This window comes from Schistocerca piceifrons, chromosome 6 (genome assembly GCF_021461385.2).
Source record: "Schistocerca piceifrons isolate TAMUIC-IGC-003096 chromosome 6, iqSchPice1.1, whole genome shotgun sequence".
NCBI lineage: Eukaryota > Metazoa > Arthropoda > Insecta > Orthoptera > Acrididae > Schistocerca > Schistocerca piceifrons.
In genome coordinates, this window is record NC_060143.1 from 196,069,325 (window position 1) to 196,083,733 (window position 14,409).

Below are 14,409 nucleotides of genomic sequence, written 5' to 3' on the forward strand. Positions count from 1 at the left end.
CTAAAGATCAAGCAGACACAGCAAACCCAGCAAAATATCACCCCGTAACATGCCTACCAACAATATAAAAATATTAACTTCAGTCATTACACAGAAATTAATGATACATACAACACAGAACAAAATTATAAATGAAGAACAAAGAGGCTGCTGCAAAGGAGCACGAGAATGTAAAGAGCAACTGATAATACATGCAGAGGTGACATATCAAGCTAAAACTAAACAAAGGTCGCTACACTACACATACATTGATTACCAAAAAGCTTTTGATAGTGTACCCCACACATGGTTACTATAGATATTGGAAATGTACAAAGAAGATCCTAAATTGATACAGTTTCTAAATATAGTAATGAAAAATTGGGAAATCACACTTAATATCCAAACAAATTCAAATAATATCACATCACAGCCAGGTTCTGCCTTGCTCTGAACCCACTATCCAACATGCTAAATAATACAAATTATGGATATAATATTACTGGAACATACCAACACAAAATCACACGTTAGCTATACATGGATGATCTAAAACTACTGGCAGCAACAAATCAACAACTCAACCAATTACTAAAGACAACAGAAGTATTCAGCAGTGACATAAATATGGCTTTTGGAAGAGACAAATGTAGGAAAAATAGCATAGTCAAGGGAAAACACACTAAACAAGAAGATTACATATTGGATAATCACAGCGACTGCATAGAAGCGATGGAAAAAACAGATGCCTATAAATATCTAGGATACAGGCAAAAAATAGGAATAGATAATACAAATATTAAAGAATAACTAAAAGAAAAATATAGACAAAGACTAACAAAAATACTGAAAACAGAATTGACAGCAAGAAACAAGACAAAAGCTATAAATACTTACGCTATACCAATATTGACCTATTCATTTGGCGTAGTGAAGTGGAGCAACACAGAACTAGAAGCACTCAATACACTTACACGATCACAATGCCACAAATATAGAATACATCATATACATTCAGCAACAGAAAGATTCACGTTAAGCAGAAAGGAAGGAGGAAGGGGATTTATCGACATAAAAAACCTACATTGTGGACAGGTAGACAATTTAAGAGAATTCTTCATAGAACGAGCAGAAACTAGCAAAATACACAAAGCAATCACTGATATAAATACATCAGCTACACCATTGCAATTTCATAACCACTTCTACAACCCTTTAGATCACATAACATCAACAGATACAAATAAAGTAAATTGGAAAAAGAAAACACTACATGGCAAGCACGCGTATCATCTAACACAGCCACACATCGATCAAGACGCATCCAACACATGGCTAAGAAAAGGCAATATATACAGTGAGACAGAAGGATTCATGATTGCAATACAGGATCAAACAATAAACACCAGATATTACAGCAAGCATATTATTAAAGATCCCAATACCACAACAGATAAATGCAGACTTTGCAAACAACAAATAGAAACAGTAGATCACATCATAAGCTGATGTACAATACTAGCAAATACAGAATACCCCAGAAGACATGACAATGTAGCAAAAATAATACATCAACAACTTGCCATACAACATAAACTAATAAAACAACATGTTCCCACATACAAGTATGCACCACAAAATGTACTGGAGAATGATGAATACAAATTATGCCGGAACAGAACCATAAAACACCACCACATAACAAACCTGACATCATACTCACCAATAAAAAGAAGAAATTAACACAACTAAACGAAATATCCATACCCAATACAACAAATATACAGAAGAAAACAGGAAAAAATTGAAAAATACATCCAACTGACTGAGGAAGTCAAGGACATGTGGCATCAGGATAAAGCTGACATTATACCAATTATACTATCAACTACAGGAGTCATACCACACAATATCTACCAGTACAACAACACAATGCAGCTACATCCAAACATATATATACAACTACAGAAATCTGTAATTATTCATACATGTTCAATTTCTCAAAAAGTTCCTAAATGCAATGTAACATATACCGTACAGTTATAAGGAAGTCACGCTTGATCAAGGTCCGGTCACTTTCCATTTTTAACCAGACATAACATCTGAGAAAGGAAAGAAATAATAATAAATAAAAACAAAAAATTGAAAACAGAGTTAAGAATTTCTGCTTTTGCTTTGCTATTCTCAGTTTCAGTTCGTCTCTTCCATAGTGACAGTGCACCTCCAGCTTGGTGTCACTAAAAAGCTTTTCATATGACGAGATTATCTTTGGATTCTGTGAAAGATTATTTCATAATATTCTTCTACGGTGGTAATCGAAGGCTTCACACAGTGCTGTCTTGACTGCCAAACGCATTTCACTCATCTGTCTTCCTATAGCCATGAGCTTTGTTTTATACCTATTATGCAGTAGTCCCTTGTTTCTTTACTAATGTCTTTACAGTGGCTATATACCATTGATGTTCCTCCTAATGTTCACTATCCTGCTGGGTACATGTCAATACAGTGCATGGTCAACTATTCTTTTAGGCTTAAGCTATAGTTCCCCTACATGATCCTGCGTGTAGCTGATGGTTTCAAGTTCATCATTGAGGTATGACACTATTTCATTGTATAGTTTGTTAACATATAAATCTTTCTTCTTGTTGTAGTTGTCCCCTTTGTTTTAGTATTTATTGCTGCTGTAATTGCATTATGGTCACTGCTACTAGTTTCATTGTGGACTTCCTCAAAGAGGTCAGGTCTGTTTGTTGCCATTAGATCTAATATATTCCTATCATGAGTGGGATTCTGAACTATCTGTTTTATTTAGTTTTCGGAAAAGGCAAGTTTTGCACAATGTCGTCACACCCACCACTAACAAAACTACATTTATCCCAATTGATTGTTCGGTGGTTAGTCTCCTCCAATGATTACAGTATCACTGTGGACTCTAAGTACAAGTGAACTGAGGTTTTCTCTCAGGTTTTTGGTTACATCAGGAAGAGCACACACACACACACACACACACACACACACACACACACACACACACACACACACACAAAAAACCACCACCAGTGACTCTTGGACTGAGATGATGCTGCTGTGTCCCTTGCTCCCTTGCTTCAGTTCCTGATTCCATATTCAACTATGTCTGCTGGGAAACTAAGCCAATTGACATTACTACCATATACTTTACATCTTGACACATGGTCCTTGCGAAAGCACTAAATTGTAATCATAAATACTGAAATGTGATCAGGTGCTGTGGTTATTCCCTTTCATTACTATCCACAAATCTTAGTCATCTACATAATCTCTCCCTTAAAACCCACATCCTTTCGTCTTTCCCTCTCCTTCCCTCTTTCCTGATGAAGCAACCGTGGGTTGCGAAAGCTTGAATTCTGTGTGTGTGTGTGTGTGTGTGTGTGTGTGTGTGTGTGTTTGTGTTTGTTTGTGTGTCTATCAACATACCAACGCTTTCGTTTGGTAAGTTACATCATCTTTGTTTTTTGATATATTAATCTCTAATTGTGTAATATGTACTGTTTGTGAAGAATGTTTTAGATGCCTTTTGAAACAAATGTGTTTTTAGTAATCTTCTTCACATCCTTTGATGATTAATTATACAATTTTATCCCCCAATTAAAATGTTGTTTTGAGTTTTTTTGTTTGTGTTTCCTTAGCAAATATAACTTCAAACTGGCTCTTGTTCCATGATTCTGTATAGAACTATTAGTGCAGTATTTAGTAATACTTCCCTGATAGGCACCACAGATTGATTTATGTACTCATATGATGGAGTAAGGATGTCCAGTTTTTTAGTAGCACTTTACAGTGAGCCTGACTAGTACTTCATTATTTTTCTTATGACCTCCCCCTGCAGTAAAAAAAATTATGCCCTGTTTCGTGCATTTGATCCCCAGAAAAGAATCCCATAGCTAAGAACTGAATGTATGTAGGCTAATACACTGAAGAGCCAAAGAAACTGGTACACTGCCTAATATTGTGTAGGCCCCCTGTGATCACGCAGAAGTGCTGCAACACGACATGACATGGATTTGACTGATGTCTGAAGTAGTGCTGGAGGGAGTTGACACCATGAATCCTGCAGGGCTGTGCATAAATCTGTAAGAATATGAGGGGCTGGAGATCTCTTCTGAACAGCACGTTGCAAGGCATCCCAGATATGCTCAATAACATTCATGTCTGGTGAGTTTTGTGGCCATCAGTAGTGTTTAAACTCGGAAGAGTGTTCCTGTAGCTTTCTGTAGCAATTCTGAACATTTGGGGGTGTCACATTGTCTTGCTGGAACTGCCGAAGTCCTTCGGCATGCACAAAGGACATGAATGGATGGAGGTGATCAGACAGGATGCTTACATACGTGTCATCTGTCAGTCGTATCTAGACATATCAGGGGTCCCAGGTATCACACCAGCTGCACATACCCCACACCATTACAGAGCCTCCACCAGCTTGAACAGTCCCCTGCTGCCTGACATGCAGGGTCCATGGATTCATGAGGTTGTCTCCATACCTATACATGTCCATCCGCTCGATACAATTTGAAACGAAACTAATCAGACCAGGCAACATGTTTCCAGTAATCAACCGTCCAAAGTTGGTGTTGATGGACCCAGATGACTTGTAAAGCTTTGTATCATGCAGTCATAAAGGATACTCGAGTGGGCCTTCGGCTCCAGCAGCCCTTATCGATGATGTTCCGTTGAGTGGTTCGCATGCTGACACTTGTTGATGGCCTATCATTGAAATCTGCAGCAATCTGCAGCAATTTGCGGAATGATTGCACTTCTGTCATGTTGAACGATTTTCATCGGTCGTCGTTAGCAGCAGTAACCAATCTAACAACTGCACGAGACACTTGTTGTCTTATAACACCATAAGAGCATAGTATGCTGATGACACTGTTTTTGCCAGTATTTCAGAATGTTCACTCCATGTTTTATGGTCAATGTTTATTTATTACATGCTGCCCAACTGTAAACGTCCTTGAGGGTTTCATTTGCTTTCTGTAATAGTTCTGATGTTATATCAGTGACTATCATGTTGCCATTATTGGCAAAGAAAACTTCATCTATGTCTTACAGTATCTGGGAAGTCATTGAGATATATTAATAACAGAATTGGACCCAATACACTGTCCTGAGGAATGTACCCATGTTTGTGTTTCTTGTCTGATAGTTGTTTTACTAAAACTGATTGTCGGCAGACATCAAGAATGTCTATCTTTTGCCGCCTGTTTCCCAAGTAAAACTGAAACCCCTTATTGTTGTTCCTCTTATACCTAGTGCTGCTAGTTTGCTCAATAGGGATTTATGGCCAGCAGTGTCAGAAACCTTGTACATGTCTAAGAAATGTCGGTAACACAATCAAATACCAATTTTGTGTGTACTTTTGTTAAGTAACTGTGACTTTCAGTATTATTTAAATCTGTATCAGAAAAAGAAACTGAATTATACGCTGCAAATTTGTTTTTAAATATTTACCAAAACATAGTAAAATGGCCACAGTCAGCCACATATAATTTTGTGATGAAAATACGAATTTTCATTATTGGACTTGGAAATGAATAAATTGTGACTTCCACAACCCTCAGTCTTACATGTTTCAATGTTCGTAACTTTTCTCTGGTTTTGCCCAACTTCACGCAGCATGTGTGATTACATATAAAGATGAAATTAAAAAAATTGTAAAGTGCATCTTAAAATTATACCTTGTCATGAACGGATGCCTTTATAGTCCTTTTCCTAATATTGTCATAACACATTTTCTGACTTTCCCAGTCACGATTTGTCTCTGTTCTTTGCATTACGTAAACAGCAACTTCCTTTCATGCATTTTCTCTGTTGCTCATACTTTCTTTTTTTTGCATCATATTGTTGTTTTGATGACCCAGTATGATTTCCAGAAATTTTTCAGGTGAAGAAAAGTTTGAAAATTGCACCTTTTTTCTTCTTACGTTCCTCCATCTTTGGAAAATGATATCTTACAATGATAAATTCTGTGTATCAACTATGCATGGTCAAAGTGCAGTAATTGTCTGTAGTTGATTTTAATGATGTTTCCAAGTGTGTTACACAATATAATGGATTTTGAACAGGGTTAAATTTCTGAACTAAGTTCAAAATTGATCTCCAGTCAGTGATGTATGTGAAATCAGCTCTTAGTTTTGCTCCTTGAATTGTGCCAAATGGCAGTCACCTCAGGCAAGCTATGCATTTTGATTGGCGCACATTCGATGAACCGGGGATTCCTGAGTTCAGGAATGATGAGTGCCACCAGTCATGTAACCATAATCACTTTTCGTGCTTTTGGTGGCCATTATGTACTATGGCAGTGGAATTTTTGCATGTCACAGCCACCTTGACTGCAAAAATTGTACAAAAAATATCAAACTTAGTGTGTTACATGCCAGTGGGGTGGACTGCTGTGGAGGTGGAATGGTTGCTAGAGGGCACAGTTATGTGAGTTATCTTATATAAAATTAACTTACGAGATTGTTGAAGCAGTCTGCATTCCCTAAAAAAAAATTCAAACTTGGTTTTCTTATGTGTTTGTATGTCTAATTATTTCAGAAAGGAAAGAAAAAAGAAAATTGACACAGCTGGTCCACAATCAACTCAGAGTTCAAAACTAGCACCGCTTTCTAATAGAGCTTTACGCGACAGAAATGAATGTAATGTGCTTCCAAAGGGTGAGACTCCTGCTGTGCAAAACATCAAAAAGCCAGTTTCAAATAAGAGAAAATATCCATATAATGACAATTACGATATTTCTACAGTAATTGATAAAGATGTAAGTATTAACCATTTTTCTTAATTAATTTCAATCCCTTTCAGTTCAGTGTAATGACACAGTATCAGGAGAGAGCACTTTTGACTTAAAAGGATACCACATGGTAGATGAATTTTTGTAATTTTTTATATTTATGGTACATGAAGTTCAGAACTGATATCAGTATTATTTATGAATAATAGCCAGATACAGTGCTATGTAAGTTGTTTATATTTTATCTCATTCACAATGAGCCCGTTTTGGCAAATTGCCATTGTCAGGTGTTCTGTAAATACATAGGTAAGAGATGGTCTTAAGGGGAGACGGTGGCAGAAATAATGAAAAATTTACAAATTATTTTTATTTGCTTATTTGATACGATAGTAAATATAATCGAGATTATTATCCCAAATTTGTTCCTTGAAATTCGAACTAAAAAAAAAATTAATTAAAACCCTAATAAGTTTAATGCGCCAAGCCCGCTTTTCAATGTACCAAATGGAGGAAAAATTTTATTGCAGAATTTGGCCTGTGAACCTAGAAAATATAGCTTTAGAAGGCTGTAATTTTTTGTATACATAACAGCAGTGTTGTAAAGAAGGCTGTGGAGCCATTTTCTGGTTCAATCAGTGTGGTATAGAAGGCTGTGGAGTGTTGTAAACAAGTTCTGTGCTATTCAGTGGAATTCGAGTGACGCTTGATTTATTGTGCCATTTTTTGTGCAAGGTTGAATCTTTTGATCCCTTTTTACAATGCCTAGGCCTGGAAAAGTATTTAAAAAATATGTCCCATATTTCCAATATAAAGCGAAAAACTGACATTGAGGTTAGGGTCGGGCCTGCAGATGCAAACATTAGCTTGTCTCCAAGTGCATCTAAAATAAAAGTTGGGACAGGGATTGTGTCATAAGAAACAAATCATGACAGAAATACAGGTTTCAGAATTGTGGCAGAAGCACTTAGAAAAGCCTGCAAGTGCTCTGTTTGTGGAGGAAATGTGGATTTGGTTGATGATGGAAAGAGAGAAGGTTTGGTTTGCACATTGCACATTTTGTGTCAAAACTGTGATGCTGACAGACCATTCAAGACACCAAAGGTCAGTAATAGAATCTATGAAGCCAATATGAGATTTGCTTATGGACTAAGATGTATAGGGATTGGAAGAGATGGTGGAAACCTTTTATGTGGTATTATGAACATGCCTGGTCCTCCCCTAAAATTTTCTGCAATGAATACTGCTCTCCTAAATGCAGTTGCAGAAGTGAGTGAAGAGAGCATGAAAATGACAGTCCTGGGGGCAATTCAAGAAAATTGTGAAGCAACTAATAGCAACAATATAGCAGTTTCCTGTGACAGTTCCTGGATGAAGAGGGGGCATACTTCACTGCATGGAGCTTCAACAATCATTAGTGTCGACACTGGAAAAGTATTAGACTTAGAGGTGATGTCTAAATATTGTTCTGCATGTTCCTTGCACAAGAAATATATTGATGCAGGTAAAGAAACAGAATGGCAAGAATCCCATAAAGCTGTTTGTAGCAGAAATTATGCAGGCTTCAGTGGTGGAATGGAAGCTGCAGGTATGAAATTCATTTTCCATAGATCTTTGCAAAAGTATGGAGTAAGATACGTACAGTATTTAGGAGTGGAGACTCTAGTGCTTTCAAGAATGTAGTTGAAAGTCAGCCCTGTGGAAAAGATTGCACTATTGGGAAACTGGAGTACTTAGGACATATTCAGAAGAGGATGGGTGGACGACTCCGAAGACTTGTTGCAGACAACAAAGGCAAGCTACTAGAGGATGGGAAGCCACTGGGAGGTAAAAACAGACTAACAAAGAAGAGAATTGACAGCCTACAAGTCTATTATGATGCTGCAATTAGAAGTAACCTCACAAGCTTGGACAGTAAGAGGAAAGCAGTATGGGCCATTTGGTTTCATTACTTGTTGACACACTACACCTCAGTATGGCCTCTGTTCTAATGAATAGTGCAAATTTTTGAAAAGTAAGGAAAGTGGGGAAGCTTATACTCATAAAAATAACCTTCCTTATGAAGTTTCAATGGCCATTAAACAACTTTTAGAGCACTAGCTTCACCAGAACTGCTAGAAAAATGTCTGCATGGGAAAACACAGAACGCAAATGAAAGTTTCAATGCTCTTATTAGGAAAATATGTCCAAAGACTGTGTTTGTTTCCTATTTGGTGGTGAGGATTTCTGCTTTGGAAGCTGCAGCAGTGTTTAATGATGGGAATGTGGCAAGACTTCACATTCTCAGCAAGTTGGGATTTACACCTGGAGTCTTTACTGAACAGATAGTGCAGATCATCGATAAGCAAACAATCGTGAAGGCGGAGACTTCAGTCCATAACATACAAAAAAATTGCTAGGCAAAGGAACAGAGAAGCTAAAAAGCTGTAGAGGATGATGAGGAAGAAATGGAATATGGATATGGGCAGTTTTAGCTAAGGTATGATAGATATTTTTACATTTCATCCAAACTTTTCTGCTTTCAGGAACACATATCAGAAACTACTGGAAGGATTGCAATGAAATTTGGCACACCTATTCTTTTACTTTGAAGCAATATTTAAGTGGAACAAAATTTTAATCGAGATATTATACACAGTTTTGTGGTTGATAATATATTGAAAAGTTTGCTTGTAAAAAATGTTCGAATCCAAAATATCACAGAAAATAATAGCATTAATTTACCAAAAAGTTACTGCACTTAATTGTACACCTATTAGTGTAGATTATTTTACCATTAAAAAAATTTGCCGAATTTGCCTCGAAATTATGAAAAAGTGTAACTTTAAATAATAATGCAATAAAAAATTCAAAATTATCTCACTGCATTAGATTGTTATTAAAAATTCTGAATTTTTAAAAAAAATCATATTAAATCTCTATACATAAGTGTGCAAAATTTCAATGAGATTGAACAAAAAATGGCAAAGATATGGATTTACAAAAGTATCAGTGCAAGACTGCCACCGCCTTCCCTGGTTTTGTAACTATGATCTGAAAATTTATAATATATCATTAGGTGTTTTACCTTACATGTACTGTCGCTGCTGTCATGTCCTGTCTGTTTTGGAATTACTACTTTCTCACAGGTGTAGAGTGCAGATGTATATCGGATGTTACTTGTTTTCCATATGTGCTACTTTTCTGACAGTTGGATGATGGTGAGTCAGCGATGTTAAACGTTTACATAGTTACCGTTATAAATAAATGTGTGAAATTCAGTTGTTTACGATTACTTTTTCAAACAGGTTTGTTTCTAATTATGTTTTTGCCTAAGGTTAGTTTCAGTTTTATTTTACGTTTTTAATTTTTCGTAATGATTTTTGTTGTCTATGATTTATGTTGGTGTTCTGTATCTGTTTTACACTGCTCATGTTATCGCTGTTATTATGGATGTTATCACAGATATTATTATTTTACCCATTTTCCCGATTTATGATGTCAATAAAGTTTTATATTTACTTTTTTATATTTACTTTTGGTTTGTTCGTTCAGTAAATTTGTTGGGTTGTTGTATGTATGTGAATGTATCTCTATTTCCTCAAGGATTTTCATCAGTATTCCCTTTTGTGTAATATGGAGTATTTCTAGTGCTTCGTTTATGGGTTTTACATAGCACACACACACACATCCATGTGCATGGATATGTGTGTGTGTGTGTGTGTGTGTGTGTGTGTGTGTGTGTGTGTGTGTGTGTGAGTGAGTGTATACCCGTCCTTTTTTCCCCCTAAGGTAAGTCTTTCCGCTCCCGGGATTGGAATGACTCCTTACCCTCTCTCTTAAAACCCACATCCTTTTGTCTTTCCCTCTCCTTCCCTCTTTCCTGATGAGGCAACAGTTTGTTGCGAAAGCTTGAATTTTGTGTGTATGTTTGTGTGTCTGTCGACCTGCCAGCACTTTCATTTGGTAAGTCACATCATCTTTGTTTTTTATATATACCCTTCATGTTGTGTTTTATTGTGGTATAATTGTGTTACAATTTTGGGGTCATAATCATTTTGCTGGGCTATGTATTCCAAGATTTTTTATTTCTCTCTGGATTGCTTCATCATCTAATGGGAAGTTTATTAATCTGTTCAGCATTGTGTGGAAGAATGCGAGTTTGTGGGCTTTTGGATGACATGAGTGTGCATTGATAATACAGTCTGTTGTGGTAGGCTTTATGTAAATTTGGAAGCAATGTTTGGCTATTAGTCATAAATAATCATGTCATTAAAAGACATATTTTGCGTTGTGGGCCCCAAAGAACAAAAGTAATGATATCAGTATATTAAAGCACTTGATACAACTCTCAAAAATTCTCAAGAAAATCTACTTTTAAGTCCTCAGTATATCCAATTCCCTAAAGTATAACTGGTTTCTTGACTGGCAGTATGTCTTCCTTAGAATGTTTCTGTGCTATGGGGAGAGCTTAATTCTTGGCCAATGATAACTCTCAAAGATGAATGTTCTGTGAGTGTTTCCGCGAAGCATTATTTAATTTAAAGTAATCTTCAGACAGAATAGGCTGAAAAAGATAGTTACTGTGCTGTATGTACTTGTCTGCCAGCCCTGGCAATGGTTTGTACTTGATAAGTCTTAATTCTCACAGTTGCAACAATGTCACTAAACAGAATGTTCTTTGATGTTTACAAATACTTGTGTTATTTATCTGAAGTCCAGCTATAATACTTTCTACTAATAGAATTTCTGCTGAAAAATAGAGGAAAAAGATTAATGTTATCACCATTATATATGAAAACATTAATTGGAAGTATTTGTTTAACAGGCAATACAGAATGCAAGCAAAAAAAGAAATTGTGAAGTTAACAAAGAGCCTAACAAATCTCCAGAAGATGCCTGTAAAAATGAGGAAAATAATGTGAAAACTGTTTCTCAAAAACAACCAGTGCTCTTTGAAGGTGGTGTGCTGCGCAGTTATCAGATTGATGGACTGGAATGGTTGAAGGTATTATTCGTACTACTCCATTTTTTTATGACAGCAAGAATATATATAAAGAAAATGCTTAACAGTGGCTTATTGGTTTCAGTAATTGGGATACTTCATCATTATAGTATCATCCTGCTTTCACACTCCCGGAGTTAATATTTTCCAGCTGTTTACAGCATTTTCTGGCACTCCTATCAAATTTCTTATGTTCACAATGTTAATTCACACCTCGTTTTGCATTAATGTAATCACAATTTTCCGCAGTTTACCCTTTAGGAAACTATGTTCGTGGAGAAAAAACTGATGTAATCGACATAAAATGACGCTGGTGTGGCTTTGTCCTTTGTAGTGTTAATTGTGGCTAAGTTTCTTGACAACAGGGTGCTCTGTTCAATAGATTTGAAGTAGTAAAAGTTAGTGCTGTCCATGGTTTATCTCCTGTCACAGCCAACTTCTACTTCACATGGAGTACTTCTGGAGATGTTTCACATGTAAACAGTGTGTGTGTGTGTGTGTGTGTGTGTGTGTGTGTGTGTGTGTCAGTGTTTGCGCTAGACAATAAGAATAAATTCTCAGAAAGGATTTTGCTAACTGCTGGTGTAGTGTTTCATTACTTAAATAAAGAATGAGACAACTGCAGAATTTTGAAAAACATCAATTATTATGAATAAAACTAGGTCAAATGTTTCTACTTGCCAGACAGTTACCAATTCCAATTACATCAGCAGGTAAACATATTACAAAATTAAGATAACGTTTATTGGATATGAGCGAGTCTGTAATGAGTATTTTGATTCCTGTATGTACGTATCATAGATAATCTATGAAAATGTAATGGGGTTCCTATATATAACTTTTACCGTTTAAAAATAAAAGAATGGAAAATCCAGGATGGAATATGACGATATTATGAGAAGCGAAAGTTGCTACTCACAATATAGCAGAGATGCTGAGTTGCAGATAGGCACAACAAAAAGACTCACACAAAGCTTTCACCTAGTAAGGCCTACATCAACAGAGAAATAACACAAGTCAGATGGAGGGAGGGGGAGGAAGTAGTGGAAAAGGAGAGAAATAAAAAGACTGGGTGTGGTGGTGCAATGACGGCTGTGTTGTGCTGGAATAGGAACAGGGAATGGGCTGGATGGGTGAGGACAATGAGTAATGAAGGTTGAGGCCAAGTGGGTTATGGGAAAGTAGGATGTATTGCAGGGAAAGTTCCCACCTGCACAATTCAGAAAATCTGTTGTTGGTGGGAAGGATCCAGATGGCACAGGCTGTGAAGCAGTCATTGAAATGAAGCATATCATGTTTGGCAGTGTGTTCAGCAACAAGGTTGTCTGCTTGTTTCTTGGTCACAGTTTGTCAATGGTCATGCTCCATTCACGTCTGAATGAATGGCCACTGACAAACTGGGCCAAGAAAATAGTGGACCACCCTGTTGCTGAACACGCTACCAAACATGAAAGCCTTCATTTCAATGACTGTTTCACAGCCTGCACCATACCAATCCTTCCCACCAACACCAGCTTTTCTGAAATGCACAGGTGGGAACTTTCCCTGCAATACATCCTACTTTCCCGTAACCCTCCTGGCCTCAACCTTCATTAGTCATGTCCTCACCCATCCAGCCCCTTCCCCGTTCCCATTCCAGCACCACACAGCCATCATTCCACCATCACACTCAAGTCTTTTTACTTCTCTTCTTTCCCACCACTTCCCTCCCCACCTCTCCCCTGCCCTCTGTCTAACCTGCAGCACTTCACTGCCTGCCACCCCCACCATGCTATCCCTCTCCCTCCCCACCCCAGCCTCCTCCTTACCCCCACCCAGACGCCAATCCCATCATGCACTGGTGCTGCTGCTCGCAGTGTGGTTTCAGTTGCCTGAGACTGCAGTTGTGTGTGTGTGTGTGTGTGTGTGTGTGTGTGTGTGTGTGTGTAGTGTAGTGTTGAGGAAGGCCTTAATGGCCGAAAGCTTTGTGAGAGTCTCTTTGCTGTGCCTATCTGCGACTCAGTGTCTCCACTATATGGTGAGTAGCAACTTTCCTTCTCATAATACAGGGTGATTCAAAAAGAATACCACAACTTTAAAAATGTGTATTTAATGAAAGAAACATAATATAACCTTCTGTTATACATCATTACAAAGAGTATTTAAAAAGGTTTTTTTTCACTCAAAAACAAGTTCAGAGATGTTCAATATGGCACCCTCCAGACACTCGAGCAATATCAACCCGATACTCCAACTCGTTCCACACTCTCTGTAGCATATCAGGCGTAACAGTTTGGATAGCTGCTGTTATTTCTCGTTTCAAATCATCAATGGTGGCTGGGAGAGGTGGCCGAAACACCATATCCTTAACATACCCCCATAAGAAAAAATCGCAGGGGGTAAGATCAGGGCTTCTTGGAGGCCAGTGATGAAGTGCTCTGTCACGGGCTGCCTGGCGGCCGATCCATCGCCTCGGGTAGTTGACGTTCAGGTAGTTACAGACAGATAAGTGCCAATGTGGTGGCGCTCCATCCTGCTGAAATATGAATTGTTGTGATTCTTGTTCGAGCTGAGGGAACAGCCAATTCTCTAACATCTCCAGATACTGTAGTCCAGTTACAGTAGCACCTTCGAAGAAAAAGGGACCAAAAACTTTATTGGCTGAAATGGCACAGAAAACGTTCACCTTAGGCGAGTC

At 37.6% G+C, this 14,409-nt stretch overlaps 1 protein-coding gene across 1 annotated transcript in view; it reads left to right on the top strand.

Moving 5' to 3' along the window:
• The window catches only part of LOC124802952 (lymphoid-specific helicase-like), a 149,930-nt gene that overhangs the window by 31,859 nt on the left and 103,662 nt on the right, over positions 1-14,409 (top strand). The window contains 2 exon segments of the mRNA XM_047264041.1: positions 6,559-6,778; positions 11,556-11,735. Of these exon segments, the coding sequence (XP_047119997.1) occupies positions 6,559-6,778; positions 11,556-11,735 (400 nt within the window).